Source organism: Elaeis guineensis, chromosome 11 (genome assembly GCF_000442705.2).
Source record: "Elaeis guineensis isolate ETL-2024a chromosome 11, EG11, whole genome shotgun sequence".
NCBI classification, from domain to species: domain Eukaryota; kingdom Viridiplantae; phylum Streptophyta; class Magnoliopsida; order Arecales; family Arecaceae; genus Elaeis; species Elaeis guineensis.
The window spans coordinates 122,365,175-122,377,812 of record NC_026003.2 but is presented as its reverse complement, the minus strand read 5'-3'; the positions used below and the strand labels follow the sequence as shown (position 1 = coordinate 122,377,812).

The following is a 12,638-nucleotide window of genomic DNA, read 5'->3' as shown; positions in this document are numbered from 1 at the left end:
TGCTGGTTTAAAACATACATGATTTTTGCTCTCTTTTGTGCCAGATGTGCTTGCACTTGTTCCCGTTTGGTCATGAAGCAGTCTTATTTAGCTCAGTAGCTAACTGCAGAAGTATACATTAGCTCATGAGGATCGCTTCTGACACATGTTGTAAATCAAGTAAATGCCTTCATAGTTTCTTTACATGCATTTTATTTATTTATTTATTTATTTATTCTGTTTGTGGTAGTGCAGAGTTCAGGAGTGGCCCTTTAAGCATTCCCAATTGTTCACTTATTATTGATAAGTAAATTATTCTTGGATGCGGAGTATATATGTGGCTGGCTATTGACTGCTGGAAATCGTACCTCGATGGTGCCTGCAATCAATAGCTTGAAAGTTCTTTTGGAGGCCTCTTTTTTTCTTGGTAAAATTTAAAGGCTTGAAGTAGGATGTTTGTAAGAACTCGAGAGTATCTTGCATATGCCACTTTGGATGGTCATGACGTTTGATGAAGCCAAATGGATGATATCCTGTTGCCTTGGTGATCTCGATTGCTGTTTCAGCTATTTACAAAATGTAGCTCGGATCTTCAATATTCTGTCTGCATTGCTCAAACCTAAAATTCCTGAAATCAGTTTGCATCGGAATTATGCTTCTTTGAAGTGAATGCCAGTTCCTAATATATGTTGGGCCTTTTAATTGCTGAATTTTACCACGCTGAGCCAAGTTTCAAGAGCTCAACTTTCGAATTATGCAGCTGGAGGAGACTTCTTTGTTTTCTTGGTAAAACAGTGGAAAATCACCATAATATTTCGTTGATAAATAAAATATGCTGCAGGCAAACAATCCAAAACATATCCAACAAATTTAGGCTTGGATTTAGTTAAAGAACAATTCCCACGTTAGGCACCATGGATCTTGATCCGATCGAAGCAGCCGGATATCCCAAGGGAGGACCGCACTTGCAGACTGCTAGCTAGCAAGTATCATTCTCTCCGTCGCGTGTTCTTCGTCCCACGTACATCAGTTATCGAATGTTTTGAATATTTAGTTAAACGAACTTTTCATATGACCCCCTTGTTTGTTAAGAAAACTTCACGATAGTAATAAATAAACTTAGCAGGCTATAAGGTAAAAATGAAAAAATCAAGGTGACATACATAGTTATTAAAAGGTTTGGCTGGTGGTCGTCAGCAAAATATTTAGTAACTTTTATTTCTATTATAAAGTTAATGGCAAATGTTTATTGTAAAATGACTGAATTTGTCATTGATATCCTTATTCCTACGGAGAGACAGACAGAGAGTTCTACTTGTAGAATTTTCTTCCTTTTTTTTAAAAAAAAAAAAGAAAAGGAGATGTATGTAAGTAGATTTTTAATTTAAATATTTTTTTCATATATTGTAGCACACTAATATAATAAAAATTATCTATTTTTATGCATATATAATACATAAACTAGAGATCACTAAAATATATGATTCTTATTTTGAGATATCGTTAGTGATATAAATTATAACGAATGATGCAGATCTTTAATTTGGATTTTTTGTTATAAATTTTTAGTCGAGAGAGATAGATATCTTTCTTTTCAAAAGAAATATAAAATGTGTACATATGTGTTAAAGAATAAGTGGTCATCTATAATCTGTAATCCCCTTTCTGTCCACTTAATTGGGGGGTTTTATTCTCATTTTGATTCTTTGGAGGAATGAAATGCTTAAATCCTTCAAATCCTGATCCCCAATCTTCTAAGATTTAATCTATATTTTTATCTAAAATTTAAATTTTATTTTAATTTTAATACTGATTTTAATCATGAATAAAATATTGTAAAAGATATAATTATATTAATTTTTATTCTAACTATTTCAATTATGATTTCGATTCTAATTTTGATCAAACCAAACAAATCCGAGGGCAAGCCATCCGAATGACTCGTTGGTTGAAGCTTTTATATCTTTAAATATCACATTGACATGGCCGCGGTGGTAAATAGAACACGACTTCTGCGTCCAGCCTATAATTATGTTGGGTCTCCTTCAACTGCCGGCGGATAAAAATCTAATTAATTACCAAATTATCATTAAACGAACCATGTACAAAGAAATACTAGTTCGGCTCATAAAGTTGTGTCCTATTCTGATATAAATAGTTTAGTTTAGGTGTGAGGGGTTCTCCGTGAAAAAAGATTAAACAGCACTGATATCCGCATGTAATGAACCCAAATCCGGCATTATAATTTCTATTGTAACAGAATCAAGGGTTGTTAGATGTCCACTGCAGACATCGGCGCCTTTAAATCCTTGTCAAGGAAAATAAAAATATTATTTTATATTCGATACAAATATTAAAAAAGATTCGTTCATCGATTTTTTTTTTTTAAAAAAGAAAAATTAGGTCGACGGATAACCAGGAGCAAGGGCCTTTTCTGACAGAATGACACGAGAGTGACGCAAAGGATCCGCCAGGCAACCCCCAACACGCACGCGCACGCGCGCGCGCACGGTCACACATGCGTGATGAGCGGTTCGCAGACCAGGGCCCACCATCGCCTTCCGCACGTCGTACGAGACCTCTCAGGCGATGCCACGTGCAGACGTGCCATTGGTCCCGGAAGTCGCGCCAGCAGAGAGGACAAGGGGCCACGTGAGACGGCACGACTGGCGGGGCCCAGCTCAGGGTCCAATCAAATCAAGTCCGTGACAGCTTCGATATATGCACTCTTTCTTTCTTAACATGCACCCATCAGGCCCTAATCCATATATTATCATTATTGATTGATTTGCCTTCCAGTAGATTATTATTTTTACCCTTTTTTTAATATAAAAAGGTGCGAGGCCATCGCCCGGAAAATGGACCGAGGGCGTGGGAATCGCCTCGTGCTAGTGGTCGTTGAATTCATGGCCAACTCCAAGATAATCTTACACAACAAATATTAGAGAGAGAGAGAGGGGTGTGAAAATGACAGTTCCTCCTGGCGCCACGGAGAAGAGGGGGTTTCTTTCTATTTTATGAAATGTATGGTAACTTTACCATCGCATTAGCCCACTTGAATTGTTCCCTGGTGTCTTGTCGGGGGGAAAACTAGAGTGCGTCCAAAATAATGGCAGATAAATTCTGATAGCACAATAAATAGCATGCAAGGGAAAGGGACAAGATAACAACCATAGAAAAGAAAATTATATTTCTAATTCTCCTTTCGTGGTTGGATGAGTTTGATATTAAATATTTTCGTATTTGGACAGAATTAGTTTCTCCAATGTAAAATTTGAACTTTAAACTTGTTTAGTTAACAAGTTTCTTGAAAAAAAGGGACCCAATTAGTGATCTTGATTCCTTAGTCTTGCAAGTGAATAAATAACTGCTGTTGCGGTAAGGCAAGAAACTGAGTATCTCTAGCTGATGTAAATTTATTGTGGACATTCCAACCCTAAGCGCTTTAATAGTTCATTAGTATTCGACATATAATTATGATTTTATGGACAGGTACGTGTTTTAGTCCTGATCCATATTGGATGGTATGAAACATACCGTACTAACGGGGTAGAATGGTTTAGTAGGTTCCTGAATTAACACATGGCAGTGTCGACTCCGATATGTACCATATGTTGGTATGGAGAGGATGCATAATACTGTACTACGTACCTAGGTATGATACAACATACAATACTCGTACATAATACACAATCAAGCCTTTTTCTAGTGTCATTCTAAGCTTTTATTCTCCTACCTAGAGTTTTGAGAGCCATCATGTGGCAAATCTTAATTTTACAATGAAGTGTTTCTCTACCGCATGAGACTTACGCCATTGCCGCTACGACAACTGGTAGACAGAGATGACAAGGACGATAATGTTGCATGAAAACTGCTCCTCATCATGCTTGTGATGATCACTATATCATGCCAATGGAAAATTAAAGGATCAATTATATATCAAGAATTTCATATATATATATATATATATATATATAGAGAGAGAGAGAGAGAGAGAGAGAGAGTGCCAAGTGATCACTTCTGGAAACCCATCATATTTCTCGAAAGAAGGCTTTCTTCATTCGTTGGGGGGGGATCTCGCCTAATGCAAGAGGCTAGTACCTTCACATTAGTCCTCTCATAAGTTGGATGATAGGTGGCTTACGTGATTTTAATGGAGTAATTATATTGATTTTGACGCAACTGAAATATAATAATTTGCTTTAGCCAACGGGGTCGAGTACTGGTTGTGAAGGCCTTGCTGGCCGGAAAATCAAATGTGAGCTACTACATGGAGGAAATCAAATGTGAGAAAAGGTAGGGTTTTCTATGTGAAGTGTTGCTTGAGTGTCAAAAGCCCAACTAGTAGCCTAATTTTTAAGAGCTATGCTATATTAATTTCTAGAATAAGAAATCGAAGGGTAATGTAACATCAATTTGTTCTCTTCCACGAATCATATTGTGTCTCGTCATTATTCCACATTGAATTTATTGCACTAACTTCTACCATTGTTAGGATGGTTAACTTTGTACCTACGGAAACTATACCACAAATAGCTTTGTATTGGTTCTAGAGAATTTGTTTCCAATAATCTGATATAAATTCATAAGTTTAATCATATATAGCACATGTAGGGCCATATTCTACTGTTAATTTCCTTTCTTTTCTAGAATATAAAGCATGATCTTCAATTTATATTTCTAATATTTTCATAGCATCCCCATATGGCAATTCTAATTATATTGCAGCATCTTGGAATTAGAACGCTAAGAAAGGACCTATATGAGAGAAACGAATCACAAAGACAAGTTAGAATGCATATAAATGCAAAATAATAAATCCTCCCTGTCAAGTGAGTGTTCAACACTGGAAAAAGTGTTTGAAGCATTGCAACATTCTTTTATTATCTGAAAAAAAGATGGGGCAATTTTCATCGTCTCATTTCATAGGGGAAATGACAAATGAAATACTCTTCTATGTTGGCATTGCATCAACATTGAAGCAATCTTTTCCAACACTAGCATTCATGAAGAGGCAAGAAGAGCATAGAAAATATTTCCATGTTCATAATAATTGACCCTTGATGAGAACTCGTGATAATGATCCAAAAATCCAGCCTCAAATATGTTAGATAAGATTAAATTTTATACATGTGCACAGAAATGTTGACAGAAGTGCTTTTCTGCTGCATGCTATGCAGCTGAATGATATGCTCCTCTTAACCCCAGTAAGACGGACGCCACTACATTCATCAGATTGTCTTTGATTCACTGTCACAAGACAACCTAATAACACCAACGAAATATCTCGATACATTTTATCCCACACCCAGAGAAAGTTACGTATCTGAAGAATAAATGTGTGTAGCAAGCATACAAGCACCAGTACTCCACTGCCGTGTATTGAGCTTACATTTACGTTTTTTGAGATAAGAAGATGATCAAATGCAACATGATGGGGTAGATAGCTAGAAAAGAATTCAAGTTTATCATAGACACGATAACGATGGGGCTAAGCACTTTTTGTGAGGAAAATGGAGGCTAAGAAGATGAGAACTCGAGTTCCCTTAGCCACTGGATTTTATTAAAAGGTGGAATACGTGCAACAGGAAGAACACAAGTTCAGGAATAGAAAAGAAACAAAAGAGTGCTAAAAGCAACAAGAAATACAGAGTGAAAACCAACTTGCAGGGGTTAACTTCAACTGTATTGGTAATTCCTTCTAGATGATGCTAAGCATTTGATAAATAATTCCTTTTCTGTGCTTTAGAGTGTTTGAGATCTGATATCAAGATACTCTGTGGACTTCACTAAATCACGAAATTTTGTAACCAAATCTTATTTTTTGAATGGAGAAAGCAAGAGAACACATATAAGATGCTATTTTACATATATAACATTACAAACAGCAATTAGAATTCAATCTTTATACGGGAGCAATCAAGTGTTGTAACTTAAAATTGTATATCAAGATTTTCTCTATACATAAGGTTAAAGGCTTTCTACCAGAATCTACATGACTAATTTTAATTTACTGTCAGCAAGACTTAGGTGTGCCAGCCAGAACCTCTATTCAGTGCATGTGCTAGGGAGGTATTCCAGGTTTGAACGCAGAAGGTGGCTTTCCCACAATATTTGTTTGCAAAAAAATATAGTTATTTCATCATAACTAGCAAGATGCATTGACCTCATCGCTGTAGCACAAATATCACTTGGAGGTGTTATTAGAATATGAATGCTAGAAAGATATGGAAGCAGTAGTAACCACTGAGATTATGCTCACTATCTATAGTCCAGAGATAGTATTACGTATCAAGATCCAACTAAAAGACCTTTAGAATCCAAACCATTTATGAACAGTCAATCCCTGCCTTCTTTAAGGAAACCAAAAGAATAAATCAATAGGTAACATGCATATTTATCAGAAAAGATAACCTACGATACATGTTTACCATGACAAATGATTGATTAGTACTTTGTCTAAAACCTCTGAAAGCAAGCTTCTATCTCCACTCTTTCTCTTCTCCTCTCCTTTTTATCTATTTTCTTTTATCATGGAACTTTAACAAGAATATTTGCTTTTGTTAAATCTCCTACATGAAACCAATCACATAAATCTCTGTAGATAAATCAAATATTGCTTCCCAATCAGAAATCATGTTTTTGATTATCTACCATCACAGAGGTGTAATTATGTCTAGACCAATCAAATAGATGACCTTATGTGAGGGCTTATCTGGTGCTGTCAACACGATGGCCGGTGAATTTCATTTCATAAATTTTCAAACATGTCTGCATAGACAATAAAACATATGATTGATGACTCTACATCTTCCAATATACCATGATTCCCCAATTGAGATATTATATTTCATGAGACTAAATCATTTTTTATTGCATAAACTGGCTCCTTTGCTATAAAATCATCCTTGGGTTCATAGTTTGATGCAGAATTTTGTAGCACTCTATGGGTCAAGCTTTTCATGGAATTAGCATATTATTCAACTTATTTTCTTGCATGCTCCCTCCTGGAATTCCAGAGGAATTCCAGGATATCAAACATCTTTATATTCTCTGATGGATTGGATAATCTAAATTTATGAACTGACCCTTCTTTTCATCTGATTGACTTGAGCAAGAGGCCTCCTTGTCTGTAAATCAACTCTCAATAAGAATACAGTATCATTGTAAACAACCCTAAGAGAAAAGAAATCAATGTAATAAAAAAAGAATGGGCAAATCTGTCAAGAGTTTTGATGATGCTTATTATTTTGTATGGTAAATATGGGAACAAGTTCAATCATCATTTCCTCTAGTGTTTTAAGATCACACCAATTGTTGCACAGACTTGTCTTCTTCTTTTTTTTCTTTTTCTTTTTTCTTTTTCTTTTTTTTTTTTTGAGGGTTTTGTTGCACAGACTTGTCAATCTTCATCTATTTGCTCTTGTATGAATCCTAGAACAACATAAATGCTACTTGGACCTACTTTAGTTTCAACCAAGAGAGTGATCTAAACTGCTGCAACCTATCAAGAGAATGGGTTGGCTGCGGATCTAAATCTTAAATCCAAATCCAGTCTGTGCCATCTCTAAAGTCAACTTGGACCTCACTCAATCTTGAAGCCCTAACGTTAATAAAGTACATGAGGATTACTATCTTGATTTTAGTGGACCAAACACATTAATCTATAAGAACTTTCACTTGAATTCACAAGAAGACACTAAGATTCCTATAAAAATAAGATTAAGCACTTCACCCACTGGAGCGTGATCAAAACAATTAGTCTTATGAAGTGATTAAAGCTATTCTCAAGAGTGAAATCTGGTATGTACTTTAGTTGGATGAAGACAGTAGGCATAGGAGCACTTCTAGATATGGGGCTATTGTTGCATATTGATGAAGAAAAAGTAATTAAGTTCTCCAAACAATTACTACAAGATGATATATTTTCTGAAAAAAAAAAGAAAATTGTTGTGAATCCCAAAGACATATGAAGATAAAAAGAAGTATTATATGACCTAGAAGAAAGTTCCAGTCATGGCAACAACAATTAGGATAATGGGCGATAGGAAATCAAGAAATTGATATTAAATAAACCCTATTTTATATAAGAGGTTTTCATGGAACATAAATTTTGTGGCTGGCTAATCATGACATGTAACTAATTTCATGGACCAAGATGGTTTAAATTAACTATTCCATTAATTACTTAGTCTCTTAAATACTATGCTCGATTTTCAATCTTTAACCTAACTTTCTTTAGAACATCCATTATTGGTCCAATATTTCACATTATGAAACATTTTATATGTCTGTTCTTAATAATTATGATATTGATCATGATAACATAGTCCATGCAACAAAATCTCTATAGCAGAGCAACTGTAATATGAATTTAAACCTTCTCTCTGAAAATTTTTTTAAAAAAATCCATAATATAGCAATCTGGTGCTAATGTTAGAATATATAAGATGTAGAACAAGAGCCATCATCAAGTTTCATGATTAAGCAGTCTCTATTTTAATTAAGTCGTCGCAATAAAATAGAAGAATGTTCCACAGTGAAGCCAGAAGTATTCATCATAAGTGGTCTAAGTTAGGCATGTCCCTGTCATTAAAGGAGAGGATTTTGTTAGTTTAAAATTGCAGAAAAGGAATCCTAAATTGGTGGAAAGAATTCCAGATTTAAATACAAAAAGAGCACAGAAGCCATGCACCTGCCCTTCACACACACATAGACGGTAAAGAGACCATAAAGTGTATGTAAGTGTGAAAGCAAAAGAGCATTCTAATATCCAGAAGACCAACAACAGTACGGATTAAAACAATGCGATGTCACCGAAAGGAGACCATCCAACCACACCAAACTACTGTTTGACAACAATGAAGGGCTGTCGGCCAGATTGATTATGAAACTTGGGTTGCTACAATGTCCCATTAGAACAGTCTTCTCTCGATTAATCCTTCAGCGTTGGAATATAAGCCAGCGCACAACATCCATTTTCTCCATATATTAAAATCTCTGGTAATTATTCTGGCAGTCAGCACCAGTGCCTTGTATCAAAGGCTTACTAACTAATGAAATCACGGGGGAAGTACCTTACTTCCTCCACTTAGCTTCAAAGAAAACATCTCTGGTAATTCCCACATGCTAGCCTTCTAGGAATGAATAGTGCACATTTCATCTTACATCCCGAAATCTATGAATGAGCCATTTGGACGTTGGTCTTGTAATATATCTAAGTGATGTTATGGCTAGAATGAGTACGGCATACTTGATCATGGGAAGTTCGGTAGATCATAGAACTGGTGATCAAAGGGTCAAGCATCAAAATTAATGCTACTTATGAAGGGTCAGTCTTTTGTTTCCATAAGAAGCGAAGGAAACCCGAGACAGGAATAAAAAAAAGTCCCAGCAGCTCTTCCATGACTCAGAGTTACAAAGAAAAGATTGCAGAAGGAAAACCGAAGGGGAAAGATGGTAACCGATCAACGGACAGCGAACTGAAGCACTGACTCTCAGTTCACATATCAAGAAACATGTGGTAAGAGAACCAATCCATGGGGCCTGACCCACGATCTTAGAAAGTCACCACCACCACTCCACTTTTAATACCATAAAAAGAAAAAGAAAAGAAAAGCTCAAAAGAGTGAATTGACACATCGTGGGCAGATCCATAACAAGTGATCCAAGTACACAGCCTCTTGGAAATAAACTCCCAGTTCGACGTACAGTACCCACATTCTTCCCTTCACTACTTTGCTAATATTAGTTACACTCCAATTTCTCATACTGCCTACCAACTCCCAGTTACTGTCACAAGAGTATAAAGCCACAGCAACATCCGGTAGTAATAATAATAGTACTATATATATATAGAAAGAGAGAGAAAGAAGCAGGAAAGGGAAGTTGCTTAGCGAGGTTCAATCAGCACACAGGAAAAGAGCAACATAAACTAATAGCAACCTGAAAGAGAAGCTCACACCATATAAATTATGCTTTGGTCTCACCTACCAAATCAAGGAAAGAAGGATCTAGTGCATGCATAGCTCTGAGAGAGAGAGAGAGGGGGGGGGGAGAGCTGGGTGGTCCTCGGAAGGATCAGGATCATCCACTGATAATAGATCGCTGATATATTTAGGGAGCGGCCGTAGATGGCTGCTTCTGCTGCTGCGGCTCCTGGGGGGGCTTCTTGCGCTTCTTCTTCTCGTAGCTGATACCGCGGGCCTTGGCCTGGAGCTCGCGTACTTCGCGGAGGTAGAGGCGGACGGCCCGGGCGCCGAAGGGGTTGGACTCGGGCCGGCCGCCGTTCTCCTCGTAGGCGGCGCGGAGGCGGCCGATGAGGGCGTCGAGACTGCCCCAGGCCTGGCGGAGCGGGCAAGGACACGGCGCCGGGGGGTTGGGGTGGCCGAAGAAGGGGCACATCTGGGTGTGAATTTTGGTCTTGCCGAACTGGTCGAGATAGCGGAGGAACTCCAGGACGTGGGCGCCGCTGCACCGCGAGAGGCTCAGCGGCGGGCGGTGGTTCTTGAGGTACTGTCCGAAGGTATTCCAGTCTCGCCGCTTCTGCGACTCGTAGCGGCTCGGCGATGGCGAGGAGGAGGAGGAGGCGTGGGGGCTTGCGTTGGCGCCCCCACTGTGGTCGGAGTGGGGGCTCTCTGGGTTTGGTACCAAGTCCATCGTGGAGAGACCGATCGACAACTATCTCCTCGATCCTATATTCCTCCTCCTTGTGCTGGTTTCCTTGCTTTTGCTAGCCCTGCTATATGTTTTGGGCTATATGAAGTTAGTCGGGGAACAATAATTTTAGTTACATGTGGTGATTGGGGAAATGATGAGGATGATGATGATTATGATGACTATCATGATCTATTTGGGATTTGGTGCTTGCGGATAGTTATTTCTTGTGCTTCATTCGAGTGTTCTTGTATCCTCCTTGAATTCTAGCTACAAGGCTAGGGATATATAGAGAGAGGAAGACAATTATGGATTGAATTCTTTTGATGGTAGTATTACCTTTACAGTACTGCTGCCCCCGCTGATGATGATCTTTAGTCAGATGAGGAAGCTGAGGAAGGATCGGAGTTCTTGAGAAGCTGCGACCACAAGAAATTTTTCAGGAGGAGAGAGGGGGGATCAAAAGGCATGAGCGATGGGAATTAGATGAGGAGAATGCTGGAGCTTACTGTGTTGCTTTCTTCAGAAGAGGCGCTTCCAGTGGTAGATCATGACTACTGCCGGGATGTGTGAGGTTTTCCGGTACTGGAGGATTCCATCCTTCGGCGGAAGCAAGTGGATAGATTTCTTGGCCAAGAAGGGGAGGATAATACTGGAGCTTCTGGGTGGGTGAGTTATAACATGAGAGAGAGAGAGAGAGAGAGCGCTAGGTGCACAGTTAGGGCTTTTGTGTAAATGTCGAGAAGCCCAGTGGAGCTTGAAAGATGATGTGACAGGAGAAAAGTTACTTGGATGGGAGTGGCGAAGCATCAGTAGAATTAAATAACCATGGGATCAATATATGCCGCGGCTTGTATAAAATGACAATAATGCCTCCAGTCGATTTTGCAGAATTAACTTAGAACTCGTTGAGTTGGGATATGTTGGTTTACGGAATAATTTGACGATTTCTAAAAATTATTTATTTAAATTTAATAATAAAATAATTATCATATTTAGTTGGCAAACAAATTACTATAAAAATTTAAATCAGAAAAAAAAAAACTATAATCTCATATAAAAATATTGTCAAATTTTCTATGAATATCTTTCAATAAATAATTCAAATAATAATATTTTAAATTTTCAAATATTTAAACCAGTCAAAAAATATTTTTAGGTTAATTACATATATATTAAATATATATTTCTTGTTATAAATAAATTTTAATATGTTTGGTATACAAATAAATATATTAATTATAAATAAATCCTATGTTAGATTTATTGATAAATATTTTTTAATTATTTATTAATAAATATATTGAAATATTAAATATATTATTTATAATATATTAATATAATATACTAATAATATATTAATATATTAGTATTAGTTGGATAATATAGTTAATATAACATTAATATAATTTAAGTGAGAATATTTCTATCAAGAAATAATATTTTCAAATTATCTCCATTCGATAATCCATCACGAGAAACTAAATTGTTATCAAAAAATATAAAAAGTAAATACTAGCTTTTTGTGGTATTTATTTTATTTTTTTTCTCACAAAAATAAATACATGATCCATCATTTATTAATTTTACCATCTCTCTGATCTACTTTTCATGCCAAACATACATGATAATCAATATCAAATTTATTTTTCTATGCTAGATTATCTCCAACCAAATAAGTCTTTAAATTATTTTTAATAATATTTTTTTATTATTTATGTGATTTTATTTAGTTTTAAATTTTTTGAAATTCTATATTTTACATTAATTATTTTTTATAATCAACTAATATATCCAACTACTTGTATAAAAATTCAAAGTCTAGATTGGGCTGGTGACACCTTTAGACATACACACACATAAAAAAAAAATCTCTATACAAATACTATTGTCATTTGTCATAACCATTTGATCGCATCTATTTGTCGTAACGGGATATTAAAGCAAGATTTTTGAAGTCAATACCAGAGCAGGCAGAATGAGCTCATATATATGGAACACAC

General features: G+C 36.5%; 1 protein-coding gene across 2 annotated transcripts; it reads right to left on the bottom strand.

The window, feature by feature from the left end:
* Positions 1-9,989: 9,989 nt before the first annotated feature.
* On the bottom strand, positions 9,990-11,344 carry LOC105054490 (protein G1-like4). Of its 2 annotated transcripts, none has more exons than XM_073246257.1 (3): positions 11,145-11,344; positions 10,975-11,054; positions 9,990-10,720 (listed from the first exon to the last, which is right to left on the bottom strand). In XM_073246257.1, the coding sequence occupies exon 3, from the start codon at positions 10,636-10,638 to the stop codon at positions 10,096-10,098; it is 543 nt and encodes a 180-aa protein (XP_073102358.1). In that variant the 5' UTR covers positions 10,639-10,720; positions 10,975-11,054; positions 11,145-11,344; the 3' UTR covers positions 9,990-10,095. The 2 variants fall into 2 exon arrangements, with proteins under 2 accessions (XP_073102358.1, XP_010934319.1); XM_010936017.3 differs by having other exon boundaries at positions 9,991-10,717; positions 11,145-11,343.
* Between the last annotated feature and the right edge of the window lie 1,294 nt (positions 11,345-12,638).

Bases quoted from the DNA above. Each gene is read 5' to 3' on its own strand.
- LOC105054490 (XM_073246257.1), bottom strand. From the start codon at position 10,638: ATGGACTTGGTACCAAACCCAGAGAGCCCCCACTCCGACCACAGTGGG.